At 38.1% G+C, this 24,100-nt stretch overlaps 1 protein-coding gene across 1 annotated transcript in view; it reads right to left on the reverse strand.

The window, feature by feature from the left end:
* The window catches only part of METAP1 (methionyl aminopeptidase 1), a 65,941-nt gene that overhangs the window by 5,406 nt on the left and 36,435 nt on the right, over window positions 1-24,100 (reverse strand). The window contains exons 3-10 of the mRNA XM_082638023.1: window positions 20,394-20,509; window positions 18,999-19,059; window positions 14,304-14,395; window positions 13,487-13,570; window positions 10,662-10,800; window positions 8,993-9,124; window positions 5,112-5,255; window positions 107-172 (exon numbers count right to left, since the gene is read on the reverse strand). Of these exons, the coding sequence (XP_082494149.1) occupies window positions 107-172; window positions 5,112-5,255; window positions 8,993-9,124; window positions 10,662-10,800; window positions 13,487-13,570; window positions 14,304-14,395; window positions 18,999-19,059; window positions 20,394-20,509 (834 nt within the window). The remainder of the gene's footprint in view (window positions 1-106; window positions 173-5,111; window positions 5,256-8,992; window positions 9,125-10,661; window positions 10,801-13,486; window positions 13,571-14,303; window positions 14,396-18,998; window positions 19,060-20,393; window positions 20,510-24,100) is intronic.

The following is a 24,100-nucleotide window of genomic DNA, read 5'->3' on the forward strand; positions in this document are numbered from 1 at the left end:
GAAATGAAGCAAAAAGAAAGTAGAGCAGACTACTAATCTGATCATGAGTAACCAAAAGTACAGAAAAATTCAATTAAAGAATGTTACAGCATCCCTTTTTCCTCACCTTCACAAATCATTGGCTCAATTGTAAATACGTGGCCGGCCTTCATCACTCCAACTGCTTTATTTTCTGAAATTAAAGAAAAAAATCTCAGAACACAGCAAAAAACCTACAGCATGTTGTTAAGCAGCTCCCTGGGAAAAGTACACAACTTATATTCCCATGAGTGATTCTTAAATTAGTGACTTTCTCCCCTCCTGATTACCCTTTCTTAAAGCAGATCATTCATCAAACAGGGATTTTACTGAAAACCACCTACTCTGGGGCAGATATTGTCCTAAGCATATTTCATTTTGTTTAAGTCTTCCCCAGGAAAATACAGAGATGCCCTAGGCTGGATCTCAGATGTGGTTATCACTTCTATAAAAGGAAAAGTGCCCCCATTTATGTTATAGCAGGGTTAGAATTGCAATCATGCAACCAAGCAAAGTGCCACACTCATGGAGGTATGACGCTTTAAAGAAGAAGACATTTCAAATCCCACCAGAAGCCTCCTACCTCTTGGGTGCGTGTAGGGGTGTGGATGCGGGTGGAGATGGGGGCACAGCCCAGAGAAACAACTGCACCATTTTTAAAAAGTTTTGTAAATTGTCTTATTTTCGGAGGGGAACAAAGCCCCACACACTAACCTACTTTTCTTTAATGCTGACACGATTATTCCTTTCTATTGGAAACAAAAATTCCATTTCTCCCTCCAAAGACTTTTTGTCCAAGTTCACCAATACAAAAGTATTTTTCAGGATCATTGTGAGAAACTCAACTATCAGTGCCCAGACGTGCCATCTCCCCAAGAAGGCCAAAAATTTTAAACAGGGATAGGCCTTTTTAGAGAATCTCAGACGAAAATGGAGAACCAGTTTAAAGTTCAAACTGTCAATAAAAACCAAGAACTGATAAGAGCATCGGTAAACAGGTGACTGCACTTTCTCTGTCTGACCACCAGGTGGCGAAAGCACCAGCTTTCAGGGGTTTTCTGCGTAAGGCTGCGGTTCTTCCGGATGGCAACCCATGTGTCGACGGAGACAGACCCTGCTCAAGCTGCCCTGTCTATGTATGGTCTAACCTCACCGGCACGTTTACACTCCTGCACGCCCTTCCTTGTGAATAGCTATCACGCTGCTTTCCGCTATCTTAGGTATTGCCAAAATACACTTATTCTACAGATTCCAAATCAGGAGTTTCTAAATTATTATAAAACTCTGAGGGGCAAAAATAATCTTTACTTTTTATTTCTAATTTCATGAACTTTCTCTCCAAATGACATTCAATTTACTACATATATAGACTGGTCATATTCCCTTGGGGATATCAAACAGAAAATGTCAAAGAGAGTCAGTGTGGCGTCATGGAAAGAAAAAAGGATAAAGGAATTGATAGCTGTGCTGTCCAGTACGGCAGCAACTGGGTGCATGAAGCTAAGCACTTGAAAAATGGCAAGTCAGAATGTACATATAAAAAATATGCCGATTTCAAAGACAAAAAAAGCATGTAATATATCACAATGTTTTTTACACTGATTAAATGCTGAAATGCTAATATTTCTAATGTAATGGATTAAATAAAATATAAAATTAACTCCATCTGTCTCTTTTTACTTTTTCAATATGACCACTGGAAATCTTAGTATTACATATGTGCCTCATATATATTTCCACTGGACAGCTCAATACAGAGAATCCAAGTTCCACTCCTGTTTCTGCCATTGATTCATTGTTGTAGAAGTTACAACTCCCAGCTAACCTTGACTCATAGTTTCAGCTTCTCAACAAGGCTCACTCAAACAAACATACATCATCTAGCGACTACACTATAGCAGATACTACTGCTGAGTGCTTTTACAGAAGTGTGTACCTGCTCTACCGTCTGGCTCCCAGAATTACCGTGATATATATTCTAAAGATAGGGTAGTATCACCTTTACTTCTGAACCATAATGACGAAGAAGCACACTAAACTCTCATCCAACAAGGACTTCTCTTACACGGAAGGAGGTGGAGGGAATTGTTGTTACACAACAATTTCCTGGTTCCGTGCTCAGGTGCTCAGGAATATGAAGTTACAAGCCAAAGCAGGGATCGTTTACATTTCAAAAGGCCTCTGCAGTACAGAGACTCAGCAGCTTCCTTGAACACGTCCCTAAAGGGACCACACATATTTTGTTTTATCTAAACCCGATTAACACTTGACTTTTCAAAAACATATCAACTGGATGAAATGAAGTATACCTGGGTCCTTGTTTCTTTTTTCAGAATTCTTATTTCTAATTAAATAGTTTAACATGAAACTCAAGTGCCATCTCTTGTGTATGGGTGGTATGGTATTTTGCTGACACCATCATCACTGACCCGTATCTCCGTCTCCCATAAATTCTATTTCCTTCAAAAAAATCTCTCTTTATGACATATGCACACTACTGTGTATTGATATAAAATAGATAACTCCTAAGAGCCTACTGAATAGCACAGGGAACTCTACTCAATACTCTGTAATGGCCTATATGAGAAAAGAATCTAAAAAAGAGTGGATATATGTATATGTATAACTGATTCACTTTGCTGCACAGCAGAAACACAACAATGTAAGTCAACTCCACTCCAATAAAAATTAACAGACATAGACAGATAGACAAAAAGTCTCTATCTAGTCCATACCTAAACCTAAGTTTGTTACCTCTGCAAGTTAAGGGTGCTTTTTTCATTCCCTCCCTTGCACACTCTTGTTCCACACGCAAAACACACACACGTACACGTGTGGCACACGCCAGTGTCATCAGAATAGCTACTTCCATTCTGTTAAAGGCAATGCACATCAGGTGATCACAGGGCCTACCAGGAAGGAATGAAGTTGGCTACCCATCTTCTATTGCTAGCTTTTATTTCAAGCACAATTCCAGCTGAAATAAAAAGGACTATGTGGTCTGCTAATAAACGCTTATTGATTTATGTCAAATGCTGTGCCTTAAGTGACTTCTCTAGCTTCTGTTGAGACGTTTCTCACTCATTTCCCTTTCTCTTCACAACTACTGACGTCTTAGATTTTACCACCTCACATGTGGATTACGACAACTGTGCATCAGGCTGACAAGCCTGGCTAACTCACATCGGCAATACATTCTAGACACCACTGCTAAATTTTCTTCCCCAAATGGCAATTTCACCTTGCCATTCTTCTGCCAAAAAATGTTCCACAAATGCCTAAAATGAAGTCAAATATCCTCGATCTGGCACTGCCCATTTCTAGTCCTTAACACATAATTCTCAGCCCAAGCTTATCTTGTCTCTGTTCAGTCTCAACTTGAAGCACCTATTTATGCTTCCCCACCGCCTGGAATGCTCTTCCTCATCTCTCCAGCAAACCAAAATCTCAATCTTTATTTCTCCCACAAGACCCAGCGCCAAACTGCTTCAGTCCTTCCTAGGCAGCACGGGAAAGACTGACTCTAGAAAGCCAGACAGAACCTAGGTACCAATCCTACACCTGACGTTTATTTACTAGTTTGTGTGGACTTGAATAAATACATCACTTCCCTAAACACAGAATCTGCTTTTTAAAAATAGGGCTAAGAGGGCTTCCCTGGTGGCGCAGTGGTTGAGAGTCCACCTGCCGATGCAGGGGACACGGGTTCATGCCCCGGTCCGGGAAGATCCCACATGCCGCGGAGCGGCTGGGCCCGTGAGCCATGGCCGCTGAGCCTGCACGTCCGGAGCCTGGGCTCTGCAACGGGAGAAGCCAGAACACTGAGAGGCCCGCGTACCGCAAAAAAAAAAAAAAAAAAAAAATAGGGCTAAGAAATTATTCATAGAGTTGTGATGATCAAATGAGATAATGTATATCACACCATCATCATTACCATCACTCTAAAAGTTACCATGCATTATCTCACTTAATCCTAGTAACAGTTCTAGGGTAGGTACCATTCCCTGCTATTGTGCATATGAGGAAAAACGTAAGCACAAGGAGGTACATGAAAGTGTCTACGTAGCAGTGGCTCCTATATATTTGTTAAATTCCTTCTTAGGTCACTTATTGTGGACGGCTTTCCTTTCTAGCACTAAATAACAGACTCACCCCTGCATGTCTTAACTCTCCAAGAGAAAGGTTTCTGTAAGACATTAATCGCCCAAAACTTCCTTTGTTAATCTATCAGACAGCACTCAATTTGAGAAAAGGTACTTTTTTTTTTTTTTTTTTTTTTTGAGGTACGCGAGCCTCTTATTGTTGTGGCCTCTCCCGTTGCGGAGCACAGGCTCCGGACATGCAGGCTCAGCGGCCATGGCTCACGGGCCCAGCCGCTCCGCGGCATGTGGGATCTTCCCTGACCGGGGCACGAACCCGCGTCCCCTGCATCAGCAGGCAGACTCTCAACCACTGCGCCACCAGGGAAGCCCGAGAAAAGGTACTTTGTCGATTCCCGTCTATACCAACAAAGAATACAGTAGCTGACACGTACTGAGAATTCAAATCAAACCCAGCTGAACCAATTTCATTTAACGAATCAGAATACATGTGGCAGAGAGTATTGGCTGTTCACCAAAATTACTAGTCTCCTTTTCTTCCCGAGTACTCAGCTGGATTACAGTTCCCCACCTCCCTTTCAGTTAGTGTAGCCATGTGACTGAATTCCTGCCAATGAAAAGTAAATGTAAGTGACTTATGCCAAGTCCAGGATAGCCCATTAAAACCTCCCAAGCATACCCCTCCATGCTTCTCCCCTCGTCCCCAGTATCTGTACGACTAGGAGGGGAACCCCCAAAGTGACCTTGAAAGCTACAGGTTGAAAGTGACAAGAGCCTGCGTCAAAGAATAACTGTCCCACCCCACCACCCCAGAGTGACCAAACACATATGCTGTGGACTGTTATGTAACTTGTGTATACATTTTGGGGGGTCTATTTATAACAGCTAATAGATTACTCTAATAAATACAAAATAGTAGGTCCTGTTAAATGTTTGAATAAATATTTGTTGAATAAATAGTTAGCAAATACCAAATCTTTGGACAGTACTTACTGGCATAGTGGGGTACATTGGGGGCCGTATGAAAAAGCTTGTGGATTCCATGCCCACAATAGCTTCGAACAACTGAAAATCCATTTGCTTGGGCATGCTTCTGAATAATGTTTCCCAATTCTCTGTATCGAACACCAGGTTTCACTGAAAGGAAAAGAGAAGACTCATGACAAAGAGAAAGAAAAACTAATAATTACTAAGCAATCACTGTCTATGCCAGGAACCTTTCTGAAGGCTTTACACACCTACATTCTGAGACTTTCAAGATGAGGAAACTGAAGCACAAAGAGGCTATACTGCCAGGAAACGGCAAAGCTGAGATCCAAGCCAGCAGCACCTGGGTTTCCTCCTTTGCTGCAGAAGAAGAAGGCATGTGCAGCAGTAAGGGGTTGGGAGAGGCACCGCTTGCTCTCTGAATAAACAAGAGAATGGAACACACACTTCTCTTCCTCGCCTTCCCTAAGGTCGGCGTGCTTTCCATTAAAGCGAGCAGAAGAGATAAGAGCATCAGGAGAAAAAGGAATGTCCAAAAAAGGAACTTGACTTGTCCTCACAGTTTTAGTCTGGTCAATTTCTCAAAGAATTACTTCCCCTGGGCTTCTTTATCCCCATAAAAGTGGTTCTCAAATTATTCATAGTTGCCTCTGCAGAAGGTCTTAGGAGTAGGATGTAGAAAGGTACTTCTCACTGTATACTTCCAGCCCTGTTTAATCTTTATGACTTTTACCACCGTTTAAATAAAAACCCGAAGAAGCGGTTCTTATTGCTGCTACAGCTCTCCGAGCATGGAGACTCCTAGGGAACCCAGCCACGGCTCTGGGGGTCCTCCCACGCCCTACAGTCCTCTACTGTGCCTCTCTCATCTCCAACCTGAGGCGCAGGCACAACACATCCTCTCTAGTCCATCAAGTTTCCAGGTGAATGGCTCAAGGCATCATTTTCATAACATTTACTTGCTCTTAACCACATGTTCCAGCTTGACTTTTTTGGGGGGGTGGGAGGTTAATGATTTTTGAGGAACGTGTGGACTTGCATAATGATTTTCTTGCATTCCCATCCAAGCTGTCCTAGCAGCCCCAGTGAGCAGGGAGGAAAGGAAAATTTTAACCATGGTGCACAACACACAAGAAACTGTCCAACAACAAGGACGGAGGGTGAGAGAGGAGACTTGTCCCCTAATTCTCAAGCCAGAGGGAACTCTGGTCCCAGGGAAGTTCACTTCATAATATCTGGAGACATTTCTGGTTGTCACAACAAGGAGTGGTGGTGCAAACGGCCTCTAGTGGGTAGAGACCAGGAATGCTGCTAAGCATCCTACAGTACACGGGACAGGCTCCCACAGCAAAGAATTATCAGACTCAAAATGCCATTGGCGGGCTTCCCTGGTGGCGCAGTGGTTGAGAGTCTGCCTGCCGATGCAGGGGATGTGGGTTCGTGCCCCGGTCCGGGAGGATCCCACATGCCGCGGAGCGGCTGGACCCGTGAGCCATGGCCGCTGAGCCTGCGCGTCCGGAGCCTGTGCTCCACAACGGGAGAGGCCGCAGCGGTGGGAGGCCCGTGTACCACAAAAAAAAAAAAAAAAAAAAAAATGCCATTGACATGTACACTGAGAAGCCCTATTCTAGAAGGCTAATTCCACAGCTGGTCCAGCTCTCTCACGCTCTGCACCAGGGTGGGCGGCCAAATTACTGGAAAACAAGAGGCAGGAATGATACATACAGAAGTGTTAATAGCACTTTCCAGAGATGAAGCAACTTCTATTCTTTCCTGTCTACTGTAATGAAGACTTTGGTTTCTTGTAGTTTCTTAGCAACTTTTATTCCTGTGTCACTGTAAAACAACATTCCAGCTGTCTGGTTATTTCAATCAACTCACAGAGAAGCAAAAGGGACATAAACATTGAACACAGAAACCCTAAAAATGATTTAAAACTAAAGCTTCCAAAATGAGAAACTAAATATTAAAGTCCTCATCTCACAATACCACAGAGAATATCAAAGTTTTTAAGTATAATCAACAGTGAAAAATAAGGAAAAGAATATCTCACATATTGATATATAAAAAATAATCACATGCTTTCATTTTTCATTCCTCTGACTTCATTAAATGAGTAAAAATTGCATCATATCCTATATGTTTGCCTAAGAACCCTGTCCTGTCCAATACATTGTTGATGATATATCAGATTTATTTAACAGGGGGTAGGGGGGTGGATAACACACTGAACAATAAGGTTGAAATGCTGTGGATTTTAACTGAAAAGTTATTTGCCCTCAAACTGTCCTTTGTAATAGTCTGTTAACATTTGCAACAAGACTCTCCTTCTCTTTCCTCACAAGATATGGCATAAATTTTTAAAAACCTGGATGAACTGTTGTATGTGAGAAAAATCCCACAGAAATACACCTCTACCCAAATATATTATTCACTGCAATAGCAAGATATATGGAAAACACCAAAATCCAGTAGGGGAATAGTTGTAGAAATTTTTATACTGTGGAATATAATATACAGCCATTAAAAGAATGGAGATCTATGCATGCAGGTACGTAAGTATTCTAATATGGAAAGACCTCTAAGGTATTACTGGTTGAAAAGTACCAAATTATAGAATATCGCAAATCTTATGATTCCATTTAACCTAACTAAACACATACATACAGTTATGTGTGTTTCTGTATGTGTATTAACGTACTGCAGAGAAAAAAACCTAAATGTTAAAAGTGGACACCTCTGGGGGCTTCCCTTGTGGTGCAGTGGTTAAGAATCCACCTGCCAATGCAGGGGACACGGGTTCAAGCCCTGGTCCGGGAAGATCCCACATGACACAGAGCAATTAAGCCCGTGCGCCACAACTACTGAGCCTGCGCTCTACAGCCCGCAAGCCACAACTACTGAGCCCGTGTGACTAGAGCCCGTGCTCCTCAACAAGAGAAGCCACCACAATGAGAAGCCCGCGCACCGCAATGAAGAGTAGCCCCCGCTCGCCGCAGCTAGAGAAAGCCCGCGTGCAGCAACAGACCCAACGCAGCCAAAAATAAGTAAATTTATTTAAAAAAAAAAAAAGTGGACACCTCTGGAAAAGAGAGATTAAAAAAAAAAAGGAGAGGCAAGCGTAAAGGAAGATCACTTTTTTCTCTTATAATCTAACGCACTCTTCCACAAAATAATTAAAAAGTAGGAGAAAAGTTGCACTCGAGAACTATCCACAAGTCAGAAAAAGAAAAACAAATACTGTATGTTAACACATATATATGGAATCTAAAAAAAAATGGTTCTGATGAACCTAGGGGCAGGACAGGAATAAAGACGCAGACATAGAGAATGGACTTGAGGACACAGGGAGGGGGAAAGGGAACCTGGGACGAAGTAAGAGAGTAGCATTGACATATATACACTACCAAATGTAAAACAGATAGCTAGTAGGAAGCAGCTGCATAGCACAGGGAGACCAGCTCAGTGCTTTGTGACCACCTAGAGGGGTGGGAGGGAGACGCAAGAGGGAGGAGATACGGGGATATATGTATATGTATAGCTGATTCACTTTGTTTTACAGCAGAAACTAATACAACATTGTAAAGCAATTATATTCCAATAAAGATGTTAAAAAAAAGTATCCACGCATTCCTCCTCATTTATCAGCCAGAGAAAAGGAAGATAAATCATAGAAGAGTCAAAGGAATAAGCAATAATCCAGTCCATCCTCATCAAGGGATTCCCAAATCATCCTTAAACATACTACTGCCAAACCCAAAGCTAACTCAGGCAGGGTAGAGTCACAGCTGGGAGGGATGAGGCATGCACAGCATAGTGATACTGACAGGCCACTCAAGGCCCACACCACACAGTAGCTCCAGCGGGTGCCCAGCACTGAGCCTGACCTGCATCAATGGCTTGCATCAGGCACTCATACGTGGTCTGAACCAGTTTCCGAGCTCCCTCATCCACGTCTCCAACAAAAAACGTCTCATTCAGGTCCCCATGATAACCATTGCGATAAAGAGTGATGTCCACTGCAAAAGAATGTGCAAACATAAAGACCACACTTGTTTTTTTATTTCAAAATTGAAGTTAACTTTCGCCAACATGACAGAATCAAGCAGCTTAATGAGAAAGGTAACTTCTGCATTCGCAAGTGACACCAATGAATACACACTTAATGCCCAAGAGACACTTCTTGTCTGTAATGCAACTGAACTCACTGTGGAAAACAGGTCCGTGGTCTCGCAGCACAAGCCAGACGGTGGGCTTTAATACTCTTACAGCAGTGGTTAGATCATTTACGGCAGAAGAAAAATGTATCCCCGGATACATTCATCCAAGATCAATGACCCAAGTTAAGAACATTAAGTGAAGGACTTTGCCACATTTTGACATTAAACAGGAAATACTGCTTTCATTCGTTATCTTTAACGACTTTTTCCTCACCCTAGTGCATCAATAAATAGAAATATTTACACTATTCTACACTTATTTTTCAAAGACTCATTTGTCTTTCACTTATTTGTGACTATTCCCATGTTTAAAAATAGAGATTAGCACTACACCACTACACTACACTAAATGTATCCTACGGAGCACATTAAATGAGTATTCTTAAACCATGAATTTTCAATCCATTTAAAATATCGCAATATAGGTGTGTTGGCTCTAGCACAACACTCACGTTCCTGAAAAACCTCACACATTATGTGTGTAATAAAAATAATAAGGCTTATATATGAAAAACAGCATTGGGCAGCCCCCTCAAAACTTATGGAACTTTATAAACAGATACTCTAACTGAAGCAAAAACAATTCATATAAAAACAGTGTTGGTCAAGTCCCCACTACCATTCACAGCCAGCATCACAGTTGGTCCATTCTCTGTAGCCTTTAACACCTGGGCTCAGGCTTCCTTGTTTGCTATATAGATCCTTGAAGATATCTGATTACTAAAGAGACCAAGTTCATCAATATTAAAAATACCATCGAGGGGAGCCTAATTCATCAACATTTTTTCAATCACAGAGGAAAATGTTTTTTGCAGCTTCTTTCTCTGCACTTGGAGTTTCCCAAAATAGCTTAACACAGGGGCCCCTAAAGTCACTTTCTGAACTTCTTACATCAAGGACAACACTTCTGCAGAATTTTTAGCTTTTTTTCTTAATAGCTTCATATATTACTAATGATTTCTCTTTATCTGTAAGAAAGCCTGCCCTGATTTCTTCAAAACCAATAGTGGACTAAAAGGAATAAGAAAAAAAAAATCCCACTTGAATCAACATTACTTCCACACTTCACTGACATCTTTCCCTATTTACCAATCACATAATGATCATCTGCATTAAAGAACCTGTATCAAGCCCATCATACTAGAAGCCCCTTGAAAGCAGTTAAATATCTTAAAACTATAAAATAGGTTTCCAGAGATTTTCAATTTATTTTAAGTTTTAAATATGAAAAAAGTAAAAGACAGGAAGCAAGTGAAGAAAATGCAAGTCACTATTAGACTCCCAAAGCCTTGCTGTTTCTTTGCTAACAGTGACAAAAGTCACACTTATTTCTTACCATTAACAATATCACCTTCTTGCAAGGGCCGTCTGTCTGGAATTCCATGGCAGATCACTTCATTCACTGAAGTACAACAAGACTTTGGGAAATTATAATAATTCAGGGGAGAAGGATAGCAATTTCTTGCAATGCATGCCTATAATAAATTAAAAATATGGAGAGAATAATCGGGAATGTGCAAAAGAAAAAGTTAATCTGTACACAATCAGATTTTCAAATTTGAAAAATGTGGAAAATTTTGTTGTACAAATGCTCCCAATGAAGAACTTATTTAAGATTTTACTTTAGAAATACTAGTAGCTATTACCTTAAACAGTAGATAAATAGTAGGGTTTGTAAGTCAGACCACAGGCAAACCAGTTTACTTGATAATCGCAAAGGAAAAGAAAATTCACATATTTCATATAATTACAAACAAATACAGACGTCACTATATGAAGATTTTATTTTAGAATTACCTACTCCTTATGAAAAACATATTACTTAAATTTAAAATTAATGTGCACATTTAATGTAATTATAATTTCTTATATAGAAACAAGCCTCTATCCCTAATAATAAAATAAAAGTAATAAAAACAAAAATAAATACTAGTAATAATTAAGAGACGGTAAAGTATTCCCTGAGACATTTTAACCACTACATTCATGTGGAACAACAAAGGAACCTCTAAGAAATGATCTGGTTCTCCATAAATAAGTCTTATTTTACTTGGATGTTTTTATACAGTGGTAGTCATAGCATACACAATTTCTCTTTCCACATTGCCACAGTCTTCATACTAATAATTTTAAAATAGTTGCCTAAAATACAATTTGTGGAATGTACTATAATTTTATTGGCAATTCTAATATTGAAAATTTATATTAGTTTCCTCAATTACAAAAAAATATTATGATCAATAACTACATGCCTATCATTTTTCCTTATATTTAACGATATGCTTCTGTATTTCTTACAGCAGTATAAATACTAGTTAAGAGCACACAGAAGCAGATTGTATTGACTGAAAACGCCAACTCCATTACTTACAAGTTGTGTAACCCTGGGCAACTTAACCTCTCTCTGCCTCAGTTTCCTTATCTATAAGATGGAGATGACAGTAGCTTCTATCTCATTGAGTTGCTGGGGAAATTAAATGAGTTAATAAAAGAAGCACGTAAAAGAGCACCTGGCCTATAGGAAGCATTCAAACTGCTATTAATGCATACCACATACAGCTGACACTCGAACAACCTGGGGCCACAGGGGGTGGGGGAGGGGGGAGGAGGAGGGAGAGGGGCACTGACCCCCTGCGCAGTCCAAATTCCAGATATAACTTGACTTCCCCAAAACTTTACTAATACCCTACTGTTGACCTTACTAATACAGACAGTTTAACACATATTTTGTATGTGTTATATACTGTATTCTTTATATTATATAATTCTTTGTATTATATACTGTACTCTTACAATAAAGTAAGCTAGAGAAAAGAAAATACTATTCTAAAAATCATAAGAAAAAAAAGAATGCTACGTGGTGAGGCCAAAGAATTTTTTTTAATTTTTAATTAAATTTTAAAAAATCGAAAGGAAGAGAAAATACATTTACAGTAGATATATATATTTATTGAAAAAAATTCACACATGAGAAGATCCATGCAGGGACTTCCCTGGTGGCACAGTGGATAAGACTCTGCACTCCCAATGTAGGCAGCCCAGGCTCGATCCCTGGTCAGGGAACTAGATCCCACATACATGCCACAACTAAGGAGCTCACCTGCCACAACTAAGGAGCTGGTGAGCAGCAACTAAGGAGCCCTGGAACTGCAACTAAGGAGCCCACTGCAACTAAGACCTGGTGCAACCAAATAAATAAATACTAAAAAAAAAAAAAAAAAAAAAAAGATCCATGCAGTTCAAACCTGTGTTGTTCAAGGGTCAACTGTACTTTATAACATGGAACAATACCCAAAAATCAGGATTTATAAAATTCCAAATAAAAAAAGTTCTAAACATTTTTATAGCTCAAGACACACTGTCAAATTTTCTTCCAAAAGGATAGCTCCAATTTACAATACCACCACCATGCAAAGGAGTACCAATTTCACCATCTTCTAGTAGGCAATGGACATAAACATCTTTAAAATACTTACTAATTTAGTAGGCCTTTATGACTTGCATTTGTTTGATTACCAGAGCAGGTTTAATTAGTTTTCCATGTGATTTATTAACTAATTATTGCTCTTCTACTGTGAACAATCTAATCATATCATATGTTGTACTCATCTACTGTAGGGTATTTTTTTTTGTTTTTTTTTATGATCATGAATATTTATTTACTAAAGGGTTTTAAGGTCTCTCTTTGGTGGATAAGCAATCTTTATTTTAAAAGTATACCTATACCATATTTACTACAAACATGTATCTGGTCTGTTTGTGGCCTTGTTATTACAGATATAAAAAGGAAGATTTTTTCCTACTAATCTAGTTTCAGAAGTTATATTCTTTTTTATTTCAAATTATTTGATGCATGTGGTAGCATGAGTTACTTAAAGCGCTAATAAGTTAATCATCTTATAAAAGCTAAACTAAAATGTTATGAAATGTGAGGTTTCAGAAACAAGGTATTTCAAGCTTACCTCAGACTCCAATATCACAAATACTTAAAGACGGGAATAATGACTGTTGAATACTTTCTATATTTGAAACAAAGTGAAAACTTTGCTTTCAAATTAGCCAAGTGTAGATATTCAGAACTTAGTTTTACTTAATTTTTAGAAGTCTAAAACATATAACAGTATGAAAAAATTTTTCAAAGCATAAAATTAAAATTCTTACTAAGTGTACAGCATGATCTATTTCTTCAGTAGTTACACCTGGTTTAATCATATTAGCAGCAATGTCCAGTACTTCTCTGGCAAGCTGTAAGAGAAACACTTCACACATTCAAGAAGAAATGAAATAGAAATAGAAATAGAAATCTGTACCGTTTGGACTAATAGATTTTGTAGGATATTGATAAGACGAACCTCACCTTGCATATTATAATCCTGAATTTTCATTTTACAACCATTTGTATGTATTTCTAACACCCATTAATAAAAGTGTATGCATGTGTGTGTAAACATATAAATACAATTGGGCTAACTAGAAAATAGCTTAATAAGTACGTCTGACTGATTTCTATGTGAAAATGTACATCCTAAGTAATCTAAACAATAATGAACTGATGAAGTTTGAGGCTTCTCACAATTCTACAATGGGGAAGGGAAGGGAGGGAAATAAAAGAAGAGATGAATGATTTTCCTCAAAGAACCACAGAAAATAACTATTACACGTAGAATGGATAAACAACAAGGTCCTACTGTACAGCACAGGGAACTATATTTAATATCCTGGAATAAACCATAATGGAAAAGAATATAAAAAAGAATGTATGTATAACTGAGTCACTTTGCTGTACAGCAGAAATTAACACAACATTGTAAATCAACTATACTTCAAAAAGTAAATAAATTTAAAAATAAAGTAAATATGGCTAGTCACAGTTTTACTATGTAACATTTGCTACCTTTATAAATGAGCAAATCATTGACTTCATGTGTTATAACTACTTAAACATGTTCTATCCCCTGGGGGGAGAAAAAACTCTTACCCTACATACGAGTCGCATCCCTTCTATATCTTCAGATGAGAGTAACTTAATTTGAGAAGTACCTTTAAGAGCCTGCTCAGATTCAGACATTCCTGGTAAAGAAAATCAGTAAGTAAAACCAAAATGAACAAAAAGATGTAGTATATATTAGCATAATTATTCCCTTGATGATATAATAATAGTCAGGTCTCACTATTTCACACAATGGTATTTCATAATATGGGAGGGTCCAGGTCAGGTTTTCTGAAAAAATACTTTCAACATGAAATTTGCTAAACAAACTGAAAGAACAATTTTAAAGAACAAATTTCCAAATCTATGAGAATCATTCAAGATGGAGTACTTATTATTTGACAGGGAGTGTGTTAATAAGGTCAGTAAATGATTCACATTTGAAGAGCACCATACAATTTCTAACTGTTTTCATGATCACCATCTCATGAAGCAAGTATATTATCAACAACTGATAAATTAATTACACTCATTTATTTTTTGAAACTGGAACCTAAGTCAGTGTTTTTTTTTTTTCTTTTTTTTTTTTTTTTTTCTTTTTTTTGCTGTATGCGGGCCTCTCACTGTTGTGGCCCCTCCCGTTGCGGAGCACAGGCTCCGGACACGCAGGCCCAGCGGCCATGGCTCACGGGCCCAGCCGCTCCGCGGCATATGGGATCCTCCCAGACCGGGGCACGAACCCGTATCCCCTGCATCGGCAGGCGGACTCTCAACCACTGCGCCACCAGGGAGGCCCTAAGTCAGTGTTTTTTAAACAGCAGTTTGTGACCCTTTAGCGGCTATTAGTGGGCTATGACTGATATTTTTTTATAGTAAATAAATGGAATAGAAAATAATAGACTATATCATACAGGGTAAGTAAGCAAGCAAGTAAGTGCTGTTGTAAAATGTTTGACTGTTAATTTATACACACACATATATACACAGATCATGTTATAAAATACAGTTCTCTGGGTCACAGTCAAAAAAGTTTGAAAAATACTGCCCTAAGAATTTTCCCTAATAAAATTAGCTTAATTGAAGTTATTCATACATTTAAAAGCATTAAAGCCAGTATAATAATTATTTCAAAACCTGACAAAAAGAATATAACCATAAACTACTCTTTTTATAAATGCTGATATAACAATACCAAATAAAATATTATCAAACAGAATCCAAAAAACATAGTACACCATGACTTCAGTGAGATCCATATTGGAAAGGCAAGGATAGTTCAATATTAAACTATTAATATAACTCATCGTAGCCACAGATTAAGTAATGAAAAATAAATGATCATCTAGAAAGATAATTCTGATGGCATAGCCAGCTACCACTTTTACATGATAAATATAAATCTCAAGCCAAGAGCCAACATCATGGAGTGCCCACTATCAGCACTAGTATTTTTAGCACTGTTCTGACAATACTAGCAGATGTATTAAACGAGAGAAAGAAACAAGACATATAAAATTAGAAAGAAAAGGAAAAAGTCCTCATCAGTTTCAGAGATTATATATTCCTAGAACAAGGGAATACCTGGTAAATGACTAGAAATAAGAATTCGGCAAGTTGGCAGATAAGAAAAACACATAAAAATCAATAACTTTCCCATATACAAACAAGCAAAAAATATAGAAGATACTATATGCACAAGAATAACTTAAAAAGGTAAAGTATCCAGGAATAACTTAACATTAAAAGGCCTAATGAAGGAAAGAAAAACATACCCTGTTCCTGGATAGGAAGACTCAATATTGTAAAGGTGTCAATTCTTCCAAAATTAGTCTATAAATTTAATACTATCCCAATAAAAAATGGCAACAGGACATTCTGGGAGCCAGACAAGCTGATTCTAAATTTCACATGGAAAAACAAACATACAAGAATAGCCAGGAAAATTCTGAAAAAGAGGAAAGGCGGGGGCAACAAGGCCTATCAAGTATTAAACATGATATAGCTGTAATAATTAAGAGTTTGGCAATGGCATATGATTAGACAGATGGGTTAATGAAACAGAACAGAATCCAAAAACCTAAAGACGTGAAGATTTAATATAGTGACACAGGTTGCATTTTAAATCAGTAAGAAAAAGACTAATTTTTAAAAATAACTCGTGAGGCGACAACCAGATATTCTGCTGGGAAAAAAATTAAGTTGCATCCCTACTTAACTCCTAAAGATAAATAAGTTTCAGATGGACCAAAAATTTTATCACACACACAAGAAGAGTAAAACCATAGAAATAGAAAAAAACATGGGAAAATATTTTTATAATCTCTGAACCCAAAAAGTCTTTCTAGGTCATAAAGCCATAGGCACCTTATAAGAAAACACTGATAAATTTTACTACAGAAGAATGTTGAAAGTTTGTCATAAACGTAATGTTACAAAGACAAAAATGTAACTGCTTGGTTGGGAGAAAACATTTTATAGTACATACATCAAGAGATTATTTTCCTTAATATAGAAAAAGCATTTATAAGTCAGTATGGAAAAAACTAAGTAATCTAACTGGGGGGGAAAAATGTCTAAGGATATGAATAGACAGTTCAAAAGGAAAAAAAATACAAATGATTTTTAAAAATATAGAGATGCTCAACCTTACTCATAACTTAAAAATGCAAATTAAAAAAACTGCAAAATACCATCTTTCATCTTTCAAATTAGCACAGATCGCAAAACTTGATAACATTCTAAGCCACTTCCTAGGTGGCTCAGTGGTTAAAAATCCGCCTGCCAACGCAGGGGACATGGGTTTGAGCCCTGGTCTGGGAAGATCCACATGCCAGGGAGCAACTAACTAAGCCCATGTGCCACAACTACTGAAGCTGCGCTCTAAAGCCCACGAGCCACAACTACTGAGCCCGCGTGCCACAACTACTGAAACCCACGTGCCTAGAGCCTGTGCTCCGCAACAGAAGCCACCACAATGAGAAGCCCACGCACTGCAATGAAGAGTAGCCCCTGCTCACAGCAACTAGAGAAAGTCCGTGTGCAGCAACGAAGACCCAATGTAGCCAAAAATAAATAAATTTATTTAAAAAAGAAAAAAAGATACAGGGAAAGCAACTCTCATATGTTTTTATCTGGCAAAAAAAAATCTCTGAGATTTGTAATACCTCTCAAAATTTTTAAAAATGCATGTATCCTGTGATTTAGCTATTTCACTTTAGGCAATTAACCTATAGAAATACTCTCAACATGTGCACAAATATGTAATTATAAGAACAGTTCCTGCAGTCAAACTGTTGGAGGTAAAAACTTGGAAATAATCTAAACATACATTAGTAGGAGTCTGATTTAATAAATTATAACATGTCCACATAATGGAATACTTCAGTCATTAAAAAGAAAGAAATGGGGGCCTCCCTCGTGGCGCAGTGGTTGAGAGTCCGCCTGCCGATGCAGGGGATACGGGTTCGTGCCCCGGTCTGGGAGGATCCCATATGCCGCAGAGCGGCTGGGCCCGTAAGCCATGGCCTCTGAGCCTGTGCAGCCGGAGCCTGTGCTCCGCAACGGGAGAGGCCACAACAGTGAGAGGCCCGCATACCGCAAAAAGAAAAAAAAAAAAAAGAAAGAAATGGTTTTATATCGGATTATATGGAATATTTACAACATAAAATATAACAGAGCAAGGTGAAAAGGTGTATATAGTTTGTTCGTTTTGTGTATAATTGGGTGGGGGGGTGTTAATGTGTGTACACACAACAAATATCTCTGAAAAGTTCTACAAGAAATCATTAATAGTGATTACTTCCGGGGAAAAGTACTCACTTTTCACTGTGCAACATTTTATCCTATTACAATTTACCTTATCTATGTACTCTTTAAAAATACAATTTAAAACTATGTTCAAGAATATTAAATACAGTGTAATGAAATTATACATCCTCAACAGTATTCTATCATTCAGACTCTTTTCCTTCAATTTATCTGAAATAGTGGAGTGTAACTAAATTTTCAAATTATATTCATAAGGACTTAATACAGTTACCTATTTTTCTTCGAGAAAAAAGCAAAGGTAGCTTAGCTCAGTAGATTAAACCACATTCAACCATTTTTGACAAGCAAACTCAGTAATTTCACATAATCCAACTTTAGCCTATGCTGTAAAGTACCTATCTTCTCTGCATGTCTCACTATCATTAACCATAAAGGGAAAAGACAATAGAACCCACCTCAGGAGTGTTGAAAGTATTAAATGGAGTAATACATGTAAAGAGGCTGGCACAGTGCCTGACACACAGTTATGAAAAAATATCAGTTATAGAATCATCAGCATCACCATTACTACTATTTCTATTACCGCTACAGTCCAGTCTTTAGTTAGGCATGCATTCAAGGCCTCCACCATCTGTTTTTTCCTAAATGGATATTATTTAATTAAGGTTGGAGAACATGCTAAAATCAAAACATTTTTTAAAATCTAGAATTTGATATAACAACACAAAATACAATATTATGTTGAATGTAGCCTTTAACAGCCACATAAACAATGTTTTCAGAATTGATTATATTTCTAATGAGAGGGAAGAATCTTTAATTCTCTCAAATGTTCTAGTGTGCCTTGAAAAAACATATTTACATTTATTAGAAATCCAGCACTGAAACTTTTCTACTAAAAAAGCACTCTTTTCCTCTGTAGTAGTCATCAAGCCCACAAATTGAAATATGAAGAAACAGCATAGCAGAATTTACCTAAAGGGTGATCAGCATAATCTGGTCTTTGAATATAACTTGGCACTGGCCTTGTTGGCATCTGAAAAAAACAAAGAGGTTAGATGGATCCGATTCAAACAAGAAATTAACTATCATTATTAAAATCTACTAACAAAGAAAATAAAAGTGGGGGAATAAACACCAAATTCAAAAGTTCATTCATTTCATTTAAATCAGGGGTCCCCAACACCTGGCCACAGACCCGTACTGCACAGCAGGAGGTGAGCGGTGAAGCTTCACCTGCCGCTCCCCATCACTCACAGAAGCGCCTGAACCACCCCCAGACCCCGTACCATGGAAAAACTGTCTTCCATGAAACCAGTCCCTGGTGCCAAAAAGGCTGGGGACCACTGACTTAAATGAAAAAAAAAGTTTTAAATGACATCTTAAATATCACAACATATCTGTTTTGTGAAGATCGAGCCTAGTGCTAATGCCACCCCCTTTCCCAGGATATGTAAGGAATGGGGAGAGTGACAGAAGCCATTAAAGATTTAAGATTACATGCAGACAAGGAAGGTGCCCATGTTGTCCCAAACAAATTGGTGAACCACAATCAGTAACAAAATGATGTCTCAAAGTAAATGTACACCAATATGTTCCTGGACATTACCTCTGGGAGCTACAATTAAACTTTCTTATATTTTTGATATTTTGCCAAATTTTAAAAATTAAAGATGTATCTCTTTTATAAAAAGAAAACAACAGTCAAAAGAATTTAAGTATTTGAGAATGACAAATAAATTTCAACTTAAGTCAATTCCTAGGTTAAGACTCTGAAGTCAGTCTGCCAAGAACGCAGGAAGGAACAGGAGTGGCAGAAAAGCCATATCAAACTTAAGGTAGGACTTCCCTGGTGGCGCAGTGGTTGGGAATCTGCCTGCCGATGCAGGGGACACGGGTTCGTGCCCCGGTCGAGGAAGATCCCACATGCCGCGGAGCGGCTGGACCCGTGAGCCATGGCCGCTGAGCCTGCGCGTCTGGAGCCTGTGCTCCACAACGGGAGAGGCCACAACAGTGAGAGGCCCGCGTACCGCAAAAAAAAAAAAAAAAAAAACTTAAGGTAGAATATCACACTGAAAAAATTTTGGAGAAGTAGTAATATACACTATCATTATGTTGGCCTAAAAATACCTATTCTACCTCATTCTTTTTTAAATATTAAAGAATCCTTCATCTAAAATTTTTCTACTTCATCCATGATTGCCAATTATCCCTACTAACTTCTAAATAATGTACCATAAAAGTTAAAAAGCTAGAATGTAAACTTAATCCTGATCACATGATTCATAATTGGAATTCATTTTTAGGAAAGTGAAAATTATGAAAATTGGTTTAAAAGAACGTTAAATTTTTATTACCTTATTTACTCACCAGTGGATAATGTGGTCTGAGTTTACCAGTATATCGATAACCTGCCCATGGGTCAGTGTTGATATCACCTTCCACAGTCCAGGGAGACACAGATTCTCGCTTGGCCTTTTCATCTTCTGGAAGATGGACAGATGAATGAGAGAAAGAAACGCCTCAGTGATCAAGCTACTGAGCAGCAGCATACTTTAACTATCACTATTTGAAAGCCAAACCAAAGAGCCCAGGCACAAAATCCAGCAAACTTCTACCCTAAGCTAAGTCACCAAAGCTACCGCTTTCTTGCTATGTCCACAGCCCTTTGACTCCTCAAAGATCTAAGTGTCTTGGGAGAAAAAGCCCAAACTAAACACATTCTCATTTTTTACACAATGTTGAATAGGAACAGCTCATAGCTGAACTCCTTTTCTCAGGTAAATACTAAATGTATTCTCTCTACAATGTCAATTTATAGGAAGCCTGTTTTTTGAAATACAAAATTTGAGCCTGGGGAAAACTTCCCAACTGAGAGCAGATATTACAAATGGATTCTGTGCTTTTACTAAAAGAACAGATTCTAAATAATCCCAAAGCAAATTTAAAGTAAAAAACAAAAACTTCTCACTTAGCTGATGAATGACTTTCAAGTCAACATTTTAAGTTGCTTAGAAACGTTTATGAGTATCATTTGCCTTTTTTCAGGAAGGAGGTAACAGAAAGAAGTAGATAATAGAAGGAAGTAGGAAAAGGCAAAGATAAGGGGAGGGAACAATCAATCGAAAGTTACTGAAAATTCATTAGAAAAATTAAGAATCAAACACATACCTTACTACCAGGTTAGTTAATAATATATAATGTTGTATTTACTGAAATACACCTAAAAATCTTCACACAGAACCTACCCTTGATGGTATCTGAGCACATTAACTGCAGTTCTTATCCAAAAACCAAAATAAAACTACTAACCTAAGACTTTAAATAGCAGGAATTCAAATCCCTCCTACACCAAGTAGCAGCCTATACACCTCCCAATGCACACCAGCGTTTTCCTGATTATTGTAATGCTATCACAGGTTTTAAAAGGCAAGCTTCAAATAATTTTAGAAGTGTACAAGGAAAAAACTCCCCCCTTTAAGCAATCTATTTAAAATTGATTTTGGACAGATGGAATTATATCATCTTAAGCTAAAGAGGAATGGTGAAATGGGTGAAGGTGATCAAAAGGTACAAAATTCCAGTCATATGATAAATAAGTCCAGGGGATATAAAGTACAGCATGGTGACTAAAGTTATCAACAACAAGAAAAAGACAATCTAATCTCATTTTCTCATTTTACACATGAGGAAACTGAGGCAATGTGGTTCACATGGGCACAGAAATGTGGAAATGCTGCTTCCCAGTCCAGTACTCTCTCCAAAGAGCATGTGGTCAACTTGGGACTGAAAGGCCCTTGAGGGGCAATTGAAAAGAATGCAAAAATACAACCAATCCATTCACATCATTTTGGAAGAAAATACAATTATAATATTACATATCAAGTAAAGGAATATAGGGGACTTCCCTGGTGGTCCAGTGGTTAAGACTCTGAACTCCCAATCAGGGGGCATGGGTTCAAACCCTGGTCGGGGAACTAATAAGATTCCCTCATGCCACATGGCGCAGCCAAAAGAAAAAAAAGTAAAGGAATAGAAAAAGAGAAAGGAAAGCTCTACTACACTGCTAAATTTTAGATATCTTTCTCCCCTATGAAATTCAGGAAAGTTTTCCTATTGACATTAACATTCACACAAAGCTGTTTCTCATTCCATGACAGAAATGGACTCCATTCACCGCCACTAGGGTCAAACATGATAGAAAATAGTTTAAAATGCAGGCCAACTTACACCTGCTTTAGCTGTGATTGCATCAAGTGCTTCTGTCTGAATCATGAACTTCAAGAATAATGTTCACCAGAAACAGGACAGAACAGCAATCAAGATACAGGCTTTTTGCTTTAACATAATCCAAGGGAGGGCGCAGGGAAAACGAAGGATGTAAAATCTTTCAGAGCTTCCTACTGCTCTGGATTCTGAACCTTCCACAATCGAGTTTCAAGAGAATTGAAAGCAGACCTCCAACAAATAATATAACCCAAAAGATATCCAAATAAGAATGAAATATGGCAAGCTCTTTTCTAGTATCTAGGTATCATTTACTTAGGGAAAGTTTCTCTTCCGAAGTAAGTTTTACTTAATGTAAACTATTTACGGATCAATTGATCTAAGCCCCTAAGTCCCAGACACATACGTAATAGAAACCTAATAAATATGAATTGGACTGGGGGTCGGTAACAAAATTGCATACTAACAGGTCTTTTTCAAATGACTGTGAAAGCATAGGACAGCATAAACAAACATTTGTAAGCTGTCTTTCAAACATCACAATGTAACAGGGCCAGGTAAGCTGCAGGCGGTGTCAAAGAGTACCTGATATGTGCAAGATCAGGTACCAAGTACAGCACACCTTTCTTTCTTTCCTCTTTAAAAGGTTTTGTGCAGGTAGCCTCAGCTGCCACAAAAGAACTGCCCATATCTAAGCTTTGCCTGGAACAGAATTTTCTGATCACAATCTTGACTCAGTTCTCCCAGAGGTGATTATTAAATGGCTACTGAGCACTTACTATGCACTGTACACACGCCAAGCACTTTACATAGATTTGTTTATTTAACACTCACAATAAATGCATGATTTCGGCAGTTTGGAAGTGAGGCTTAAAGTAACCCGTGCTCACAAAGCTTGGTGGAACCAGTTCTGAAATATTATCTAGTACCTTCCCTCCGCAATCCAAAACTCAAGCACACTAATTTGTAAGGGTAGAAGAGTAGAATAAAAAGTATTATTTAGAGTTGTGGTGGTTTTTTTTTTTGGCCACGCTGCACGGCTTGTAGGATCTTATTTCCCTGACCAGGGATTAAACCCGGTCCACGGCAGTGAAAGCGCCAAGTCCTAACCACTGGACTGCCAGGAAATCCCACAGAGGTTTTTCTTTTGTGTGGTTTTTTTTTAAATGAGTTTTTATATCATATCTTTGGCTATTCAAAAGATACTTGTCAACCATGTCCACCTTTTACTTTAGGAAAATGGGAGGCAAAGAAACACACTGAGTATATCAGTGGTGAGTGTAAAAAGTGTAGAATAATATAGTATTGAGATGTGTGTAAAAAGTGTAGAATAATATAGTATTGAGATGTGAAGTGCTACAACTTTTACAGATCAAAGGCAATGGTACTGTGTAAACTCTGGCAGGAGATATGTGTAAGAAATATGCACCCAAGCATCAGCATTACATGCATTTAAGGGCTTGACAACCTAACTGGTCTTCTTTACTATGACACATGAAACGTAAATTCTGCTCTTGAGTCATTTAACTCACACTTGAAATATTCCTAAGGCCTGATTAGCTTCTGCAAACAAGAAAACTCCAGGTCCAAATGATTTCACTGGTGAATTCTACCAAACATTTACAGAAGAAATAATACCAATTCTACACAACCTCTTCCAGAAAATAGAAGCAGAGGAAATGTTTCCCATTCTGTGAGTCCAGGATTACTCTAATGCCAGATCCAGTCAAAGACATTAAAAGCAAATTACAGACCAATATCCCTCATGAACATAAATATAAATCAGTCATCTTTAATTAGATATCAGTTCACATGAACTGTGTGCTACATTAGTTCACTATTATTTCTTG

This window comes from Mesoplodon mirus (assembly GCF_964341445.2).
Source record: "Mesoplodon mirus genome assembly, chromosome: 2".
Lineage (NCBI taxonomy): Eukaryota > Metazoa > Chordata > Mammalia > Artiodactyla > Ziphiidae > Mesoplodon > Mesoplodon mirus.